Genomic DNA, 16,096 nt, shown 5'->3' on the forward strand with positions numbered 1-16,096 from the left:
GTTCTCTTTACAGCGAAGCCGTGGTTTTGGGTTCATCACATTCCAGGAACCGAACAGTGTTGACAAGGTGCTCCAGGTACCGATCCACACGCTCGATGGTAAGAAGATTGATCCGAAACACGCCACACCCAAGAACCGCCCGAAGACGCAGTCGAACAAAACGAAGAAAATTTTCGTCGGCGGTGTCAGCCAGGACACGTCCGCCGAAGAGGTGAAGACATACTTCAGCCAGTTTGGCAAGGTGGAGGAAACGGTAATGCTGATGGACCAGCAGACGAAACGTCACCGTGGGTTCGGTTTTGTGACGTTCGAGAATGAGGATGTGGTCGATCGGGTGTGCGAAATTCACTTCCACACCATCAAGAACAAGAAGGTGGAGTGCAAGAAGGCTCAGCCAAAGGAGGCGGTTGCACCGACCGCACAGCAGCTGCTGCAGAAGCGTATCATACTGGGCAACTTGGGTGTACCGATGGCAGCTGCTGCACCGAATTCGGCCGCCGCGGCACGTTTGGTGGGGGCGGCCCAGGCCGGCGGTAATCCGGGACTGGTGAATCCGCTCGCCACCAATCAGCTGATGGTGCAAGCGCAAGCTCAAGCTGCACAGGCTGCTGCCGCAGCCGCTGCCATGCAAGTACAAAATGGTTTCGGCAAAGTCTTCACTACATATCCACCGACACTGCATAGCTTTAGGTAAGGGGTTCGGTGGTGTCCTTTGTATGGCTTGTTGCTAACATTTAATCTATCATTATTATACGTGTCTTTGCAGATACTCGCCATACTCCATTCCATCGGCAGCTGCCGCCGCCGCGAATGCAGCCGCCGCTGTAAACCCACTGTCGGGCGTTGCCGCTAACCAGGCCGCCCAAGGTCAGCCGCAGCAGGTACCGCATCCGACGTCTGTCGCCGGAGCCACCGTAGCCACGCAAGCTGCTCCACAGCAGACGAGCCAACAGGCCGCCGCCGCCGCACAGATGGCTGCCGCCGGGCTGACGAACCCTTACCAGGGCTACAGCCTAGCCAATGTCGATATGTCGAGCTTCCAGGGCGTCGACTGGGGCTCGCTGTACGGCATGGGAATGTATGTATAAATTTCATCTCTCCCCACAACCGCGCGCTCTTTCTCTCTGCCTCCTGTTCGTTTCACTTTTTCCTCAACATCCCTGCGTTCCTAAAATAAGAGCAACCCCCCGCGAATCATCATCCCATTCAGTCATCACATACACACTGCTCTGTTCCTATCACACCCACTGTTTGTTTTCCCTTTTCCCCTCGCTGAGATTATAACCTTAGAATCACCGCTAATAGCAGTACTTGTTCGGAGGAGATATAATGGCGGATGTAAAATCGACGTACACATACTGAATATAATGTAAGCGCCGTGTACCAGGTAGTAGTAGCTTGAGTGAAACACTTTTCGAACGAAAAGAATATATCATTTAAAATGCAATAATATAATTCCCGCGGGTATCGGTCCCACTGTAACACGCTCTTTCGTATGAAAGAGGACAAAATTGGACATACATGCATAAGCACAAGGATGTGCATGTAAAAAGGGGTCAGGGATTAGAGAGCATCAGGTGATCGTCGAGCTAACCTTCTCAGGGTGGGTCAGTGTTGTCGGGTGTCGCTAACCCAGGCAAGCAAACTCTTGCAACATCGTGCAACGGAGCGACGGTAACCGACACAGAGGGGTGTTCAGCTCATTTAGTTCCCGTGTCCCTCACTCCATATAGCCCGCGCCCCACCCCCCCAATAGTGTAATGAGGTGGGTGAAGCACGTGTCGTCTGAAGGAGAAGGATTTTAGCAAAAGTGCCAGATATCGTGTGGTTGGAACAGAAGGAAAAGTAAAACACAAAAAGGCTAAATATCTATCAGAAATAATGCATGTACCGGAAGGGAAAACAAAAGCACGCGAAACCTTCATAAATCCTCATTCATAGAAATTGAAATAAACAAGTATAAATAGTATAAATATTTGTAAAATATGCATCATAACAAGTGTACACGATGTCCACAGCGGCAGTAGAACAGTTCAAACCGTAGCTGGGATGTGTGTGTGTGTGTGTATGTGTGCCCGTTGGAAGTTTTGAACTTAATAGTCGCTTTTAGTTTCGGTTCGGTTCGTTACTAGAAAATACGCTTTTTAACTACTGAAATGGCCAAGCTCTCATGCAAACTATCACTCACAGAATCTAGGTTTGTACATTAATTACAAATCTCATCATTACTTGAAACAGTATCATCCTCTAGCAGCCTAGTTATTGAGCGAAATAGCAGATTACTTTGAAAATTGATTAATTCATTTTTAAGTTAATTTCCCCAAATACGATCTTTCCTTTTCTATTAAATTTTAATTTAACATGATAATTAGAAGTAAAAATAGCTTTACTTAGCTTACAAAACATTTTTGGTCTAAGGAAAGCTTGCTCCTCGAGATGGAGAAGACTTGCTTATAGACATGCTCGCTTTAATTACTCCTTTCTTCATATCGGTTTAAAATAGATTGTGAAAAGCACCACAATGCCGTGGTAAGGATTTTATAATTATTTTTAATTTGTACAACATAAAATATTGGCACCTTCTGCCTATCAACTGGTTTTACAGTACATAGTGGTACGTTTCGTTCTCACCACGTTAAGAAACGTGACGCTTCTTACAAGCAAAAAAAAAAGCAATAATTGTGCGAATCATCATTGCTTGAAGGTGAAGCAGACCATACAAAATACAACAATTCATTCCATAACATTCGTTGAATGTGTTTGCATTTCTTTTAAAAAATCGTGTATATTTAAAAAAAAACTTGATTGAAAACAAGGTTATGAAAGGTAAACGTTTTCCTTATTAAGCATTTAGTTTAGTATGACGTTAGCGTGCGGAACGAAGTCTAGTGCTAGTATGTACGGGAGGATATGAATACATTCTATCCTCCTGCTTAAAAGCGATAATTCAGCCAACATGTGACGTATTTTTGTTATTAGTAGTTACTCGTAGCCTTACATTTTAAAACCTTTTGCTTCATAAAGTTTGGAATACGGTTTTCGCGTTGAAAGTACGTCTACTGTACAAAAGAGGCAGATTACATTTATTTTTAGCTGTAAGTTTACCAAGAGACTTTACCAGACTATGAACCAGTCCAAGAGTCCGAGAGGTTCCGCGAGTTCTAACAGAGCACCTAATATTGGCATCCTTAAATTAGCCCGATTGTAAACACATTTGCATTTCGATACCGCTGCTATCTGATTACACCTTTTACTGTAGAGCATATTAAAACTTGCGGCCACACCACCACCACCATCATGCAACGGCAAAACTTACTGGAAATGATTGCAACGCGGTAACTGTCTCTAGCTTTTAAGGCGTCGTAATTAGTGTTGAATGAATTTGAAAAAAAAAGCGCGCGTTCCATTCTTTAGTATTATAGTTTTTAATCCACATTTGGTTGTTAGTTCGTAAACGTTCTCATCATAATGTTTAAGAGCATTTTGATTTCTTTCACACCTAACTATTGTATTACTCTCCATATCATCTACTATTTATTAGTACTTGGTTTTTAGTAAACCCCCGTATAATACGCTTTAGTGTGTTTCGTTAGTGTGTATGCGCCGCCGGCCCGTGGAGTTGTTTTTTGAGTGGGAGTGTGTGCGCGTGTGGTATGTGTATGTGTCGTGCTATTTGTTTGCATGTGATGATGTTCCTTTCATTCTCCTTAAAAAATAGGCAGGAAAATGGAAAGCTTCAGAAGGCATCAAACATTTACATGGGACGGGCACATCGGCAGTCATTACACTCCCGCTCAAAACCTCCGGCCAAAGGCGGATATAAATGCCGAATGTACTTATGATTGTAATTGATACATTTTAGTTTTTACTGTATTTTAATTTGCATTTGTAAAGCACGAATGACAAACTAATAAATATAACTATTTTTAAAAACATACCCCCCCCACACACCTAACCCGAGATTATCTTTGTCTCACTCTAATGCTTCTCTTTCCGTTTGTTCCGTTTTTCTCATTGTGTTTCTCTCATTGTTGTTGTGTTAACTTTTATGTTGTTGTGTTCTTTAATTCTTGGGTTATGTTTTACTCTTTCCTTGTCCATGTTCTACTCGTGTTTGCTGTATTTTTGTGGCTTTTTCTCTTTTATTGGCGTTATTGCGTGTTTGAATGTAAAAATTTGCAACATAGAGGTACTTGGGAGCAGAAATAAGTATCAAGTTGCTATATTTTAATATTTTTCTTTGTGTTGTACGATATTGATTCGGTATAGGCAGATACAATTTATTATCTTTTCAAGCTATCAACATTGAATATTCATTAAAATTCTGCCAAAGTGAAGCAAGAGGCTAACCCACTTGTTTCAAGTAGTTTGGGTTACCCAGATTACCGAAATACAATGCTTCGGCTAACGATACAAAACAAGATGTTAATTTTCCGTTGGGATATCATTACCGTGTTCCAATTGCATAACAGTACCGCCGGCAGGCAGCAATGGCAGCAGACCAATATTGGACCAAACCTAATGAACGGCCGCCGCAGCGCAAGGTCTTTGACAGGTTCGAAACGTTCCACCTTTTGGCACCGTGTGTGTGTGTGAATGTATGGCCGTGCTGTGCATGATTTGGACACGCTGCAGTTCACCGGGACCGGTTCGATGTCGCGCTCTCATTACTGACATTTAAACCATTCATAAGTGATTGCGGCCATACCATACCGCCCAACCGTCTGTCATGTGGTGTGCTATTTTTAAAACCACATCCGCCCCCAGGCTCTGGCCTCATGTCGTTGTCGCGGTCGTCATGATTCACATACACACACACGCATTGCTTGCGTGAGTTCATAATTCATCTATTTATTGTATTTATAGATAGTACCGGCCAGATATTGAAACTGACTTCGGTCAGTCGAACCCTGTGTGTGGTTGACCGAGTCCGGGGTGAGCCTAAGTGTACGAAAAGTGTATGTGACCCAGGAAAGATGGCGTGTGTCCTTGTCTGTAAGTGGGTGCGTTTTGCATAATTGATGAAAACTGTCCTTCCATTGGAATGATCCTGTGGCGCAACCCAGAGCGGTTGGGGTCATTTTGGTGCGTTTGTTTTTAAGCACTTGGAAGGGATATTGTTCGTCTATTTTTGTATCCGTATTCCGGATTAAAATAGGACGCAAACACAAGGAATGTCTGATGGACAATGGTGGGTTTTTCTCCGCGACTTTGGTCGGGACGGTGGAAATAGATAATCAATATAAATGGAAAAAAGAACGAGGAGCTACACATTGACAGTCAATGTGAGTCAATGTACAAGGTTTCGCCATCGAGTATTAACATTATCCGAACTAGGTGCTGGTGCGCTAATCGACTAACAACGTTGTTCTAGAGGATGCTTTCGATGTTTGGTAATTGAATTGATTTTTCTGTTTAAGGCATTTTTTGTTTTCGTTGTTTTATTAAATTCCCCTCCATACTTTGTATGATTTTTATTAAATTTTCTATTTATTTTCGTTACTGTGTCCTTCTAGATTGTATCCTGAAAGCCACTGTTGAGATATCTTCGTGTTCATCACCCGTATCCCTTAATGCACACACGTTTGTAACTAATGAATGCAACACATCTGTTGCTTTTCCTTACTTCCCCCTTCCCGGGTTCAACCGGCACATACTCCATGCGTTTGATCGCATAGAATCAGCAGTGAATCAGGAGAGATGAAACAGGATCATTTATATTCATCATTTCGTTTATAATATACATCATGAAGACTGTTTTAGTTAAGGCACGTTTTAAGCTAGATGCAAGTGATTATATTAATTTGTTTTAGTTTTCGCGTGTAGGTTTCTAGGTGAAGAAATCTTGCTTTGATCGATGCTATTCAAGATAAGATGTCATTTCCTCAATTATGTTCAGAATACATAGGTTTAACATCCTTAGTATAACTTTAGGCGTTAGGTATTAAGTTTCGTTTAAGAGGGTTATTTTTAAAAAAAAGTCACAATTACACTTGGCAACACATTACATCGGACTCCATTCATGACGCGCAATGTGGGACGCAATGCGTCCAAAAAGAAAAAAAAAAAAGAAATGGAAATGTGTTTTCACTCATGAGAACAAATGGTCATTTTCTGACATTGCAGCTAGCTGGTTATATTCGTTGTTCCTTTAGCGGAAATCCCACATCCCTGACGAGAAAAAAAAACCTTTTTCTCTTCATTCCGGACTTCCAAGACGAACGAGGGAACCTTGTCGCTTGGTCAACCGACAGCTGTGATGGTGGTATGATGGAAAGGCACGTGAAAAACCCGATCCATCAATCAAGAACGATCGTGCGATGCTTTAAGGTTTTCTTTTGGTTTTCCTCTCCTGCCCTGAGTTTCTCTGCCAGCGAAGGATATGGTGTGTAGGTTGGCGGTAATATTATTGCGCTATTCTTAGCCGCGCAGCGCTCAATGTGTCAGTCACGTTTCGTTTACGAAGTGTGCCCCCCCCCCCCCCCCCCCTCCCATGCCTTTTTGGCGAACCGGCTTCTGGGGCTAATTCCTTCACGGCTCGTAATGTTGTCTCTCTCCATGCGGTGTGTTTTCAAACGCGTGCGAAAGATAAATTATTGAACACCGATCGTCTGGGCCAGTGGTCGGCATCCCTGTGTCGACTGTCAATGTGTTTGTTGAAAGTATTTAAACATTTTTGATTGCAAAAAATTGTCGACCACTGAGATACTTATTCTGAAGTGTCTGAAGTGCTTTTATGGAAATTTTAAAAAATTAAACCTATCGTGTTTCCTTACAACTGTTGTCACAAAATTTATGTTTAGCTGAAATTGCTTTAAATTATTATTTTCCCTTACTGTTTCATATTTGTTTTCGCTTTTGTATTACTCATTCACATCATAAAACGTTTTGTATTTAGATAATGTAATAGCTTCCCAAAAACAAAATAGTGCGTAATGTAATAGAGCGAAAGGCAAAAAGTCGCGCATCTTCCATTAATGAAGCCTTCAATGCAAATGGGAATTTATCTTTTTCGACCATAAATTCATACGTAATAGAAAAAAAGGTTTAACATATGCTTAAAACGCACGTTACGCAGTGTCTTCACACGTGTTGAAGTTTTCTGTCTCACAGCGTGGAAAAGAAACAAAAAAAAAACACATAAAAAAGCCAAAACTAAACTTGAAATGGTTTTCGATTTTGTTGTTGGTACACAGGTTAACGTTCGATTAGAGGTAAACAAATGCATTCAGTAAATACGTTTTGCCGTATTTTTGTTTTTTGTTTTAATATTATTTTGTATGTATTGTGATTGAATGACAAATGTTGATGATAGGCTTCGTCAAGCTTAATTCGAGAGGGCTGTACACTGAACTTTTTTTCCACTCTGACTGCTCATGTGTTTCCTCTCTCTCTATCTCTCTGGCACACTAGAAAAGCGTTTCCCATTTTACTGTCTTGCGCTCGATTTATACTCCCCTTCATGTTCAAACTCTAGCGCTTAACAGGTTTGCTGTATTAAAGTTAGCATCTGATCTTCCACCCGGTCCTGGGGTGGTGGTGAACGGTTAGCTTAGAGATATAAGTTTGTTTGTTCGTGCCGTTTATCAAATACTTAAACATACATATTTTGTAAATTCAGTAGACACACACACACACACATTTTGTATCGTAGTATCAAGTTTTTTGAAGTTTTGTACGATAACTTTTAAATGTTAAATATTTTAGAAATGCTGTTTTTGTTTTGTTTCTTTACTCTCTCATTTCCTAACAATGTGAAGGCAAATTAAACAAATGTTTTGAATATTTTGCTATTTTCATTTGTTTAACTAAATGTTTCCAATATTGCGAAAACTATACAACAGTTGTATCATTATGAGGCTATAGAGTACAGCAATAACATATTCCACGCATGCCAAAACTCTACTTACTGCTAAACGTTCCATTCGGGTAATGATAGCCTAGCAAAGATTATTCTCTTTGCGATATTCTAGCAGTAGAGTTTCGTTATTTTTTATCACAAATATAGTTTTTGTGTCTATACTTTTAGAGCTCGTACTTCTTTCCAACACAAGCACAGTTAAAAAAAAAATACAAAGAAATCCTAACGGTTACAAGCGTTGATTTTTGAACAATTTTTGTGTTTAGTTTTCAAGACATTAATAGAGCTGTAGCGAGAATGTTTTCTCTTTTTTTTCTTCCTGTGTCGCCTTAATGTCTTTTCCTTTCCCTTTTCACAATGTGTGTTCGTTAAAATATCAAACAAATGTATACAAACATAAGGCAACAAATTGTAAGATCTGCTTATGAGAGAGCATTGCTTTGAAAAGGTTGTATTGTAAATTTGAATACGATTTGCTTTGCTTCTACCTTTCTTGACAATACTCAACCACCGTTCGTAGGGATTGATTTTGTGTTGATAATTCAATGTTTTCAAATAACGAGTGTAGAAAATTTTTCCTTCAACCAAGAACTTATTGTACATGAAGCATGAAACATGAAACGTCTTATAAATATAATAAATAATAAATGAAACACACACCTCTATGAAGACGGTGTGAATTCACTTACAAACGTATATAGAAATACAACAAAAAAAAAAATACAAAAGACAAACATATCGTATTTGAGCGCTCCCGAACTCAAAAGCAGAAGCAAAAGTCTTAAATGAAATGAAGAGAAATTCGAAATACGAATGCAACCGAAACCTTGTGTTACACACACACACACATGCGCGTGACTCGAATGTAGTAATCAGTATAATAAGCTAAATAAGGTAACCAACGTTCTTCCATAAACAAAAAAACATATATTTATACTAGAGCAATGCTGCAGATCAGAAAGCAAAAACTGTTACTATAAATGAGTGAAAATGAAGCAGATAAGAAAAAAGTAAAGTAAAACAAATAAAAGAACGACAAAGGAAAGGAGAAGACAAGTGAAGGTGTGGGGAGGAAAAGTAAATGCAACCCATAAGTATGAAAAACAAAAATGTACGAGCTGCAAATTTATATCTCTAAGTAAACAATTTTGAGAGTGAGAAAACACGAGCTAACAAAACGAAACAAAAAACCATAAAAATAATTCTTCATGTTTTCCTCGCACACAAGTGAGTGAATAGTGAGAGAAAAAGGACAAGCAAAACAGAAAGGGTTAAAAAATGTAAAAGCATTACTAGGAACTATTTATGCGCAGCAAGGCAATGGCGGTAAAGGAACTGAAAATTTTACTTTCGAATCATATGCTCCTCTTATGGATCGGATCGATCGGATTGAATTTCGTTTGTAAAGTCCGGTTTCCGCTTGGTTTCGCATTGAGCTCACTCATGGTACAAACGAAACACGATGCAGGCAGATAAAAACTGAATATAGCGAAATCATGTAGTTTTGAAGCATTTTCACAACAGCAAGACAATGCTTCGTTCCTACCTCCTCTAAAACGCTAAGGTGTGACGACGTTTTTTTCTGTCTTCCTCCGTTGAACGCACTTTACAATTGAGACTTTGCTAAAGCTCTATCAAGTGGTGGGGTTGTAAGGCCTATCTTTTAACAGCAGGACCCTCTATGGCACCCACAAGGCTAGTGACGTACGGCAAAAAGGGACTCGTTTCGTATAATTTGATGAGTTTTGGTTGTTTCACCGAGAAAGGAAACACAACGTGGACCAATTTCAAAATCGACAACATTTGCAAGCATAGAGATGATTCCTCAGATGGAATGGAAAAATCAGCGCGTTAAGACGGAAAGCTTCCACCCTTAAAATACTACTGCGCAGATGAGAAGGAAGGTGATATTCGAACGCGTGTAGTCTTTGTAAAATAGGCTTTGTGGGCACACGCGAGTAGCAAGGTTGGGGTGTTGGTAATGAAAACACGGGCGATGAGAGGCCGGGTGCTTAACTCACACCGCAGGGACACAGAAACACCTTAAGCAACACACTAAAATTATCCCATCGAATTTTGAATCTTAGGTTTTGAGCGATTTTTAATAATGGAAGTGCTGTGTGTGTATGTTAGTGCTATAGTGTTACAGTGTGTGTGGCTCGCGGCTGCAGGTAGTTTACGAGCAAGACAATGCGGACAGCCCTCGCGTGCTTGTGGCGCGTGTGTTTGAGCTTGTAAAAACCCGTACTAAGTGGGAGTGAGAGTGGAAGCTGTAAATGTTAACTAGAATTTTCCCCATTTCCTGTTTAAGTGCATTGTGCTCGATTGATCGAGACGAAAAGAGAAAGTAAATGTACATAACATGTATTTAAGGAGCTAAGGAGGTTTGCAAGTGGACAAAAGTAATCGCATAGCTGCACCTGACTTTGGCCGTGATCAGGGCAACAATGTAAAGCAAGATATCTATTACACACAAGAGATAATAACCCTTACGTGTGCTATATGCGGGCTTCGTGGCGGGAGATGACAAAAATTGCAACCAATATGCAAAGACCAATAATTGTTGGCTTTTTATATTCACTTCGCTTTGAAAACCAAGCCCTCCCTCTCTTCTCCACCCCTTTGTAACCCGCCCTTTAAGTGGAAGCAAGCACCGGGAAAGATTTTCTTGTGAAGATAGGAGGTAAAAAAGGTTGTTTTGTATGATCCTTCCTCGGTTCCGTTCTGAAGGAACCCTTAAAGGATATTTACCCTTGGGGAAGGCAAAGGAAACGTGTGTATCAATGGATGTGTGACTCGATTAACTGTGTTTTCTTCACCTGTCGTTGTTGATAGATTGTCCTGTTTACTTCATACTCTTAGGTAACCACACTCATGGATAGCAGAGATTTAAACATATAAGTGAACAAAAGACAACATGACGCTTTCAAAACATATATATGACTATTATATATATATACACACACATACATACAATACACAATTAGTATTTATATTTTTAGGATTTATACTTAAATCTGTGAATTTTATGCTACTACACTTAATTAAAAGCATCGCGTGGTGTGTTTTCCCGCTCGTGGCTCGATATCAGCGCAGGCAGGCGCACAAGTCCGCGCGGATGGAAGCAAATGTATTCATGAAAGCAATCAATTGACAAAGTGCAGCGTGAGAGTGATGTTGTTCGCGTATCATGAATGGGGGGGGAGTAAAATTTTAGGGTACTTAATAACACATTTGTGACACTTGTGAGTTGCACATGAGGTTTTTTGCATCCTGACCGCGGCTGCAGGATTATACAAAACAAAAGCAATATCATACGCAGAACGTTTTTCTGAATATAAAACAGGTTGATCTTGTGGCAATTGTGAAGAGGAGTGGTGCTGGGAGGCAAAGGAACACCCTCCCAAACACCACCCAAACAAAAAGCTAGCTAAAAAAACGAGAAGGCCCAGTGTGCAGAAAGGGCTTAGCGATCTCTCTCTCTCTCACTCCTTCAACGTACAAGTTACTAATGGTCTTTATCCGTACGTGTACGTGTGCGTGCTAAGAGTATACCACTTCTAAACTTACGGCCAAACAAACAAACAAAAAAGAAACTACTATAAAAAAACAACACACATTATCACCATATTATCGCAGATGGCACAAGAAAATTAAAATAAACATAAAACACGCGCATGTACAACAAAACACGCATCCACCAAACGACAAAAACTATGAGAAGAAAACAAAAGCGCTAATCTGGGTTAGGGAAGGGACACACCATATGTACACTGCCGACGCAAGCAGAGGTGAACAAAATGGGCGAAACGGATCACGCGGAATGCACGATCCAGAGCTAAACTACTAGTGTGAAGCAAGCATCCACTAAACAGACAATACTACTAAAGCAAAAAGAAGTAATTTGTTTTCTAATTTCGGGCTTTGTGATTTTTGCGATTAAAACGCAAACGTTAAGATTAGTCAGAGAAGTGCAGCGAAGCAGTGGAAATATAATGCTAGAATTTGTAAGACATCAGGACCTGCGCTTGGAAAGATTTAAACGATGGGTAAAGCGAGAAAGAGCGACAAAACTCATGTATATTTCCATTATTGCTATTGCTGTTGCTGATAGTAGTGTATATTTAATACGATATGATTATACATAAACAATTGTGGGGAGATTTGGGACAGGGGGCGAAGAAGAAAAGACACACATACACATACACAAAACGATCTCTTCCGTAAGACAGGTTGAGGCGGGGAAACAACCGGAGCGATGTGTAAAGCGAAATATGAGATCAAACTAAAACAAAAGTGAATGCAAATGAAGACGAGGCAAGAAGAAGAAGAAGAAGAAGAAGAAGAAGAAGAAGATGTGAAAAAAACCAAGAGAAAACGGAAAAGCAATAACGTTAGTTATTATTAAAATATGATAATTATTAATTATGATACTTATGATTACTTATTACCATTATTGTCGATCATGTGATTTTACTGTTCCAAAACTAACAAATGTAGCTACCATTTTTTCGTCATCGTGTCGTCTAGTGTGATCATTCCAGCTAATGCGGAATGCGCGTGAAGGTGTGTAGCGCAAAAGAAGGGTGGAACGAAGGCAAAAAGGGGTGGGACAAAATTCCACATCTACAAAAAAAAAAAGGGTGTAACATAAAGTACTGGGCAACATTTGTGCTTAAAAAAAATGGTTTACCTACAACAAAGAAATTATCCACAAAGCCACACAAACACACCCACACACATATATACACAGAAAAATGTGCATTGCGTAAGTGCCGTGAAAAGCAGTGATTGCAATAATAGCAACAATATGTGGAAACCCGAAAAAAGATAAAACAAAAAAGAAACACGAAAATCAAGTGAGAAAAAAGTAATAAAGCAAAATAAAACTGAAAAATTAAACGAAACATTATCAATACTGGATTGGAAAAGAATGAAAAGATAACAGAGTAACAAAACAGAAGGGGAGGGGGGGGGGGTGAAATACGAGAAGCAAACAACAAAACTACCACGACCACCACCACCTATAGAATGAACGTAAATATCCGTTTTGTCGAGCGAACCGAATGTCGGTGTGTTTTGAGTGCGCTGCAAGCTGGTTGAACGAGTTGGGCGAAACACGAGACAAAAAAATAATACACAGGTAAAAACAGTAATTAGACAAACTAAACATACTCATAATAAACACAGCAACATGTACGCTAGGCAGTGCTTTTATAGTGATTGTACGTTGATTGTAATGGTAGCGTAGTATGCGGCATTCAGTAGAAAGACTGTACACGTAATTGGCACACGTTTGTATATACGTATATAGAAAAAAAGTGAACAAGTTTTTGGGTGATTGTTAGTGAACAGAGTTACAGCAACAACAAAAAAAAAAATAGATTATTGTCATCCCATTTTAGACGTAGACGACACACACCACACCACACATGGACGTGTATGGGAGGGAAGTAGATAAACGTTTGGTTCAAATCAAGCTACCTTCTTATCGGCACTGGTGCGTAGAAGTAAACTGCGGCAGCCTTTTGTATCTCGGTGTGCACGTAAATTTGTGACCACTAGTAGTACTGTTGTGTGTATGGAGGAGGAGGAAGGGCGTTGCTGTTTCGGGGAGCAAAAATTGTGTACCAAGAATCGAAGCTGGTACGAAACACACACGCCAAAGCATGGCTACTGTTAGAGATTTTGACAGTTGTGTGTGAGGTCTCTAATGTACTTAACTCGACTTGCGGATAAAAAGGACACTAAGTCAAATGCATGCCGCCTAACACACAACAGTACAAAAAAATGTACTTCGTTTTCAGATATTACAATATTTGATCCAAATCATTCGACTCATCCGCATTATCCTTACTACAGACAACCGTTTCGATAAACCGTAGCAGTCGCCTGTGTTCTGTTTGGAACGCACAAAAATGTCACAAAGAACAATCGTAAAAGACAAGTAATGTTTACTAAGCGTACATTTTTCATTAGTTTTGTTTTTCTCTCTATAACCATTCGTTAGAAGTTGTTTGATGTATTGTAATGATCATAATAACCGGTGTGATATGCATTTAAGAACATATGGCGTCCTGATGCGTAGTAGTGCTAGTAATTTCTCACGATTCTAGCCTGTATTGCTCAAGTTAATTGCAAATAATCCTAACTCACGACATCAGTCGTTACGTAGCAAGTACAGAAACCGGCTTACGTAGGAGATTTAGTTTTCTTTTCCATTCTAGATACAGCGTACTTGTTTCACACTAAACGTAAAGCATCATTAGTTTGTACGAAGCGCAAGTAGATTAGTTTCATCTCTCTCTTACACAAATATACTTCTTGGAGCTGTTTTACTGAAGAAGAATAATCGGATATTGCACTAGTTATGCGGAGTTCGTTTGCCTTCATTTACGACATCCATTCAAGCTCATTGAAAAATGGGGCGCACCAATGCCATTTTGTTTTGTGAAACAGGACACGATCGGACACGTTCTCCCTTGACATGGATCCTACGCTCCCTAAAAATCCCACCACCATCACCACCCCTCCCAGTCGCTGGACCGATCCTCAACGATCGAAACGTAAGATAGCAATATAAGCGTATGCTCGTTTAATCGCGGTTACGTAGTAGCATTGTGTGTTTGTGGTGTAGACGCGAAACACACTCACACACATACACGCTCACAATACACCAGTAGTGGATCGAGAACTCGAGAATTAAAACTGTAGGAAGATAAATCAATGGAATCAAATGCAACAAAGCAGTAATTATATGCAATAAATACTTTGAATCTGTAGCAAACCGTGTACTAAGCGTTGCTGAGTATCACTGTACTAAGTTTCGTTTGTGTCGTTGTGGAGGGCGCATACACCCGCTGTTAACGCTCTCGGCTCATATACCGTTTAAGTAGAGTTTTGCATTACATGGATCTATGTAGGACGCACTGAATAATCGTAGTACTGTGTGTGTGGGTTTTTGAGTTAGAAATTAGTTACTCACATCTTTACCATGTTTAAAAAAAAAACTCCTCTGTACTGAGTTTTTAAATAGTAGTTTTTTTCACACACAAAAACAAAACAAAGCGAATGGCACCACCATTATTATCTATCTCCTTCCCCAAAATCCACCCCTAATATGCTTCGTGCTAGTGTTGTGTTTTCAATTTTCCTTTCCATTACATCTTCTTACGGCAATAATTGTAATAACTAGACGTGAAACAATATCATATTAGAATCATATAGTCGATACCACCTAGATGAAAAGCATATCAACTTGCAATAGCGTGCTCGTTTGGGGATGCTCTCCCTCTGTTTTCCTATTATCATTACTGTATTAACCATCGAGTCTAGTGTACTGAGTAAAAGCAGTAGATACCATTTCATTGCAGACAGCTGAAAACTGCTAAATAACTTATTTCAAATCTGTTCTGTGTTTCTTTTATCCGTTTGATTGTCTCTACTATTTTACTATAATTTCCTCTTTTGGTAAACCGTTCTGAATCGGTGCATGGTTTCACAAACACACACACGTATATATACATTATACTAGATCGTAATTTTGCATCTGAATCGCTTTATTTTAGAATGTGGTAAAGATTGTAGATGCAAGTAAACAGTATTGTACACAAATGCGTACGTATGTAAGTTGTGTTGTAGACAAACAAAAAAGAAAACTCGATATGTAATGATTAAACAGTAAATAAATCAATTTGAAAGAACAATAACTGCAAAATGTAACAACTTTATAATCGATTAAAACAACAAAAACAGAAAAAAAGCACACACACGCACACAAATCTCTTAACCCTGCAGCAAACGACTAAACAGGGTAGTAAACCGAGCGTACATAAGCGTCTATGCATGAACGTTGAACGTTATGAACTCAATATCTATAAAAAAAAAAAAACAAAAAAAAACCCAAAGACGACAAACAACAAAAGACAAAACACAAAAAATATATAATAAATAAAACACATCTATAATGTAGCTGTAGCAATACCGTGTGTGATTGTATTACTTGATAGTAGATTTATAATGTATTCAACCAATAAATACATCTAATGTAATCTGAACTTATTTGTACGGTAGCGAAAACCACCACCACCCACAAACACACACACACACACTCACTTTTCACTGATACACCATACATTTATATGAATATATACAACACTCTTAGATTGTATTAGCAAACAGAAAATCAACGTTTTTTTGTAGTATGTGCGAATGCAACACACTGTTCTGTAACAC

At 39.5% G+C, this 16,096-nt stretch overlaps 4 protein-coding genes across 6 annotated transcripts in view; 2 read left to right on the forward strand and 2 right to left on the reverse strand.

Moving 5' to 3' along the window:
* LOC126558879 (uncharacterized) overlaps positions 1-16,096 on the reverse strand; it is a 553,494-nt gene that overhangs the window by 467,543 nt on the left and 69,855 nt on the right. The window lies entirely within an intron of this gene.
* The window catches only part of LOC126558878 (uncharacterized), a 521,842-nt gene that overhangs the window by 422,044 nt on the left and 83,702 nt on the right, over positions 1-16,096 (forward strand). The window lies entirely within an intron of this gene.
* Positions 1-16,096, forward strand: part of LOC126557570 (RNA-binding protein Musashi homolog Rbp6) — a 236,002-nt gene that overhangs the window by 55,254 nt on the left and 164,652 nt on the right. For 2 of the 3 annotated variants that reach the window (XM_050213381.1, XM_050213383.1), the window contains 3 exons: positions 14-690; positions 767-1,078; positions 5,517-5,544. In XM_050213381.1, coding sequence (XP_050069338.1) covers positions 14-690; positions 767-1,078; positions 5,517-5,541 — 1,014 coding nt within the window. In that variant the 3' untranslated portion in view covers positions 5,542-5,544. The remainder of the gene's footprint in view (positions 1-13; positions 691-766; positions 1,079-5,516; positions 5,545-16,096) is intronic. The other variant, XM_050213382.1, reaches the window with a different exon arrangement.
* Positions 1-16,096, reverse strand: part of LOC126559885 (uncharacterized) — a 47,054-nt gene that overhangs the window by 27,670 nt on the left and 3,288 nt on the right. The gene's annotated exons all lie outside the window — the stretch shown is intronic.

The sequence above is a fragment of the Anopheles maculipalpis genome, chromosome 2RL (assembly GCF_943734695.1).
Source record: "Anopheles maculipalpis chromosome 2RL, idAnoMacuDA_375_x, whole genome shotgun sequence".
NCBI classification, from domain to species: Eukaryota; Metazoa; Arthropoda; class Insecta; order Diptera; family Culicidae; genus Anopheles; species Anopheles maculipalpis.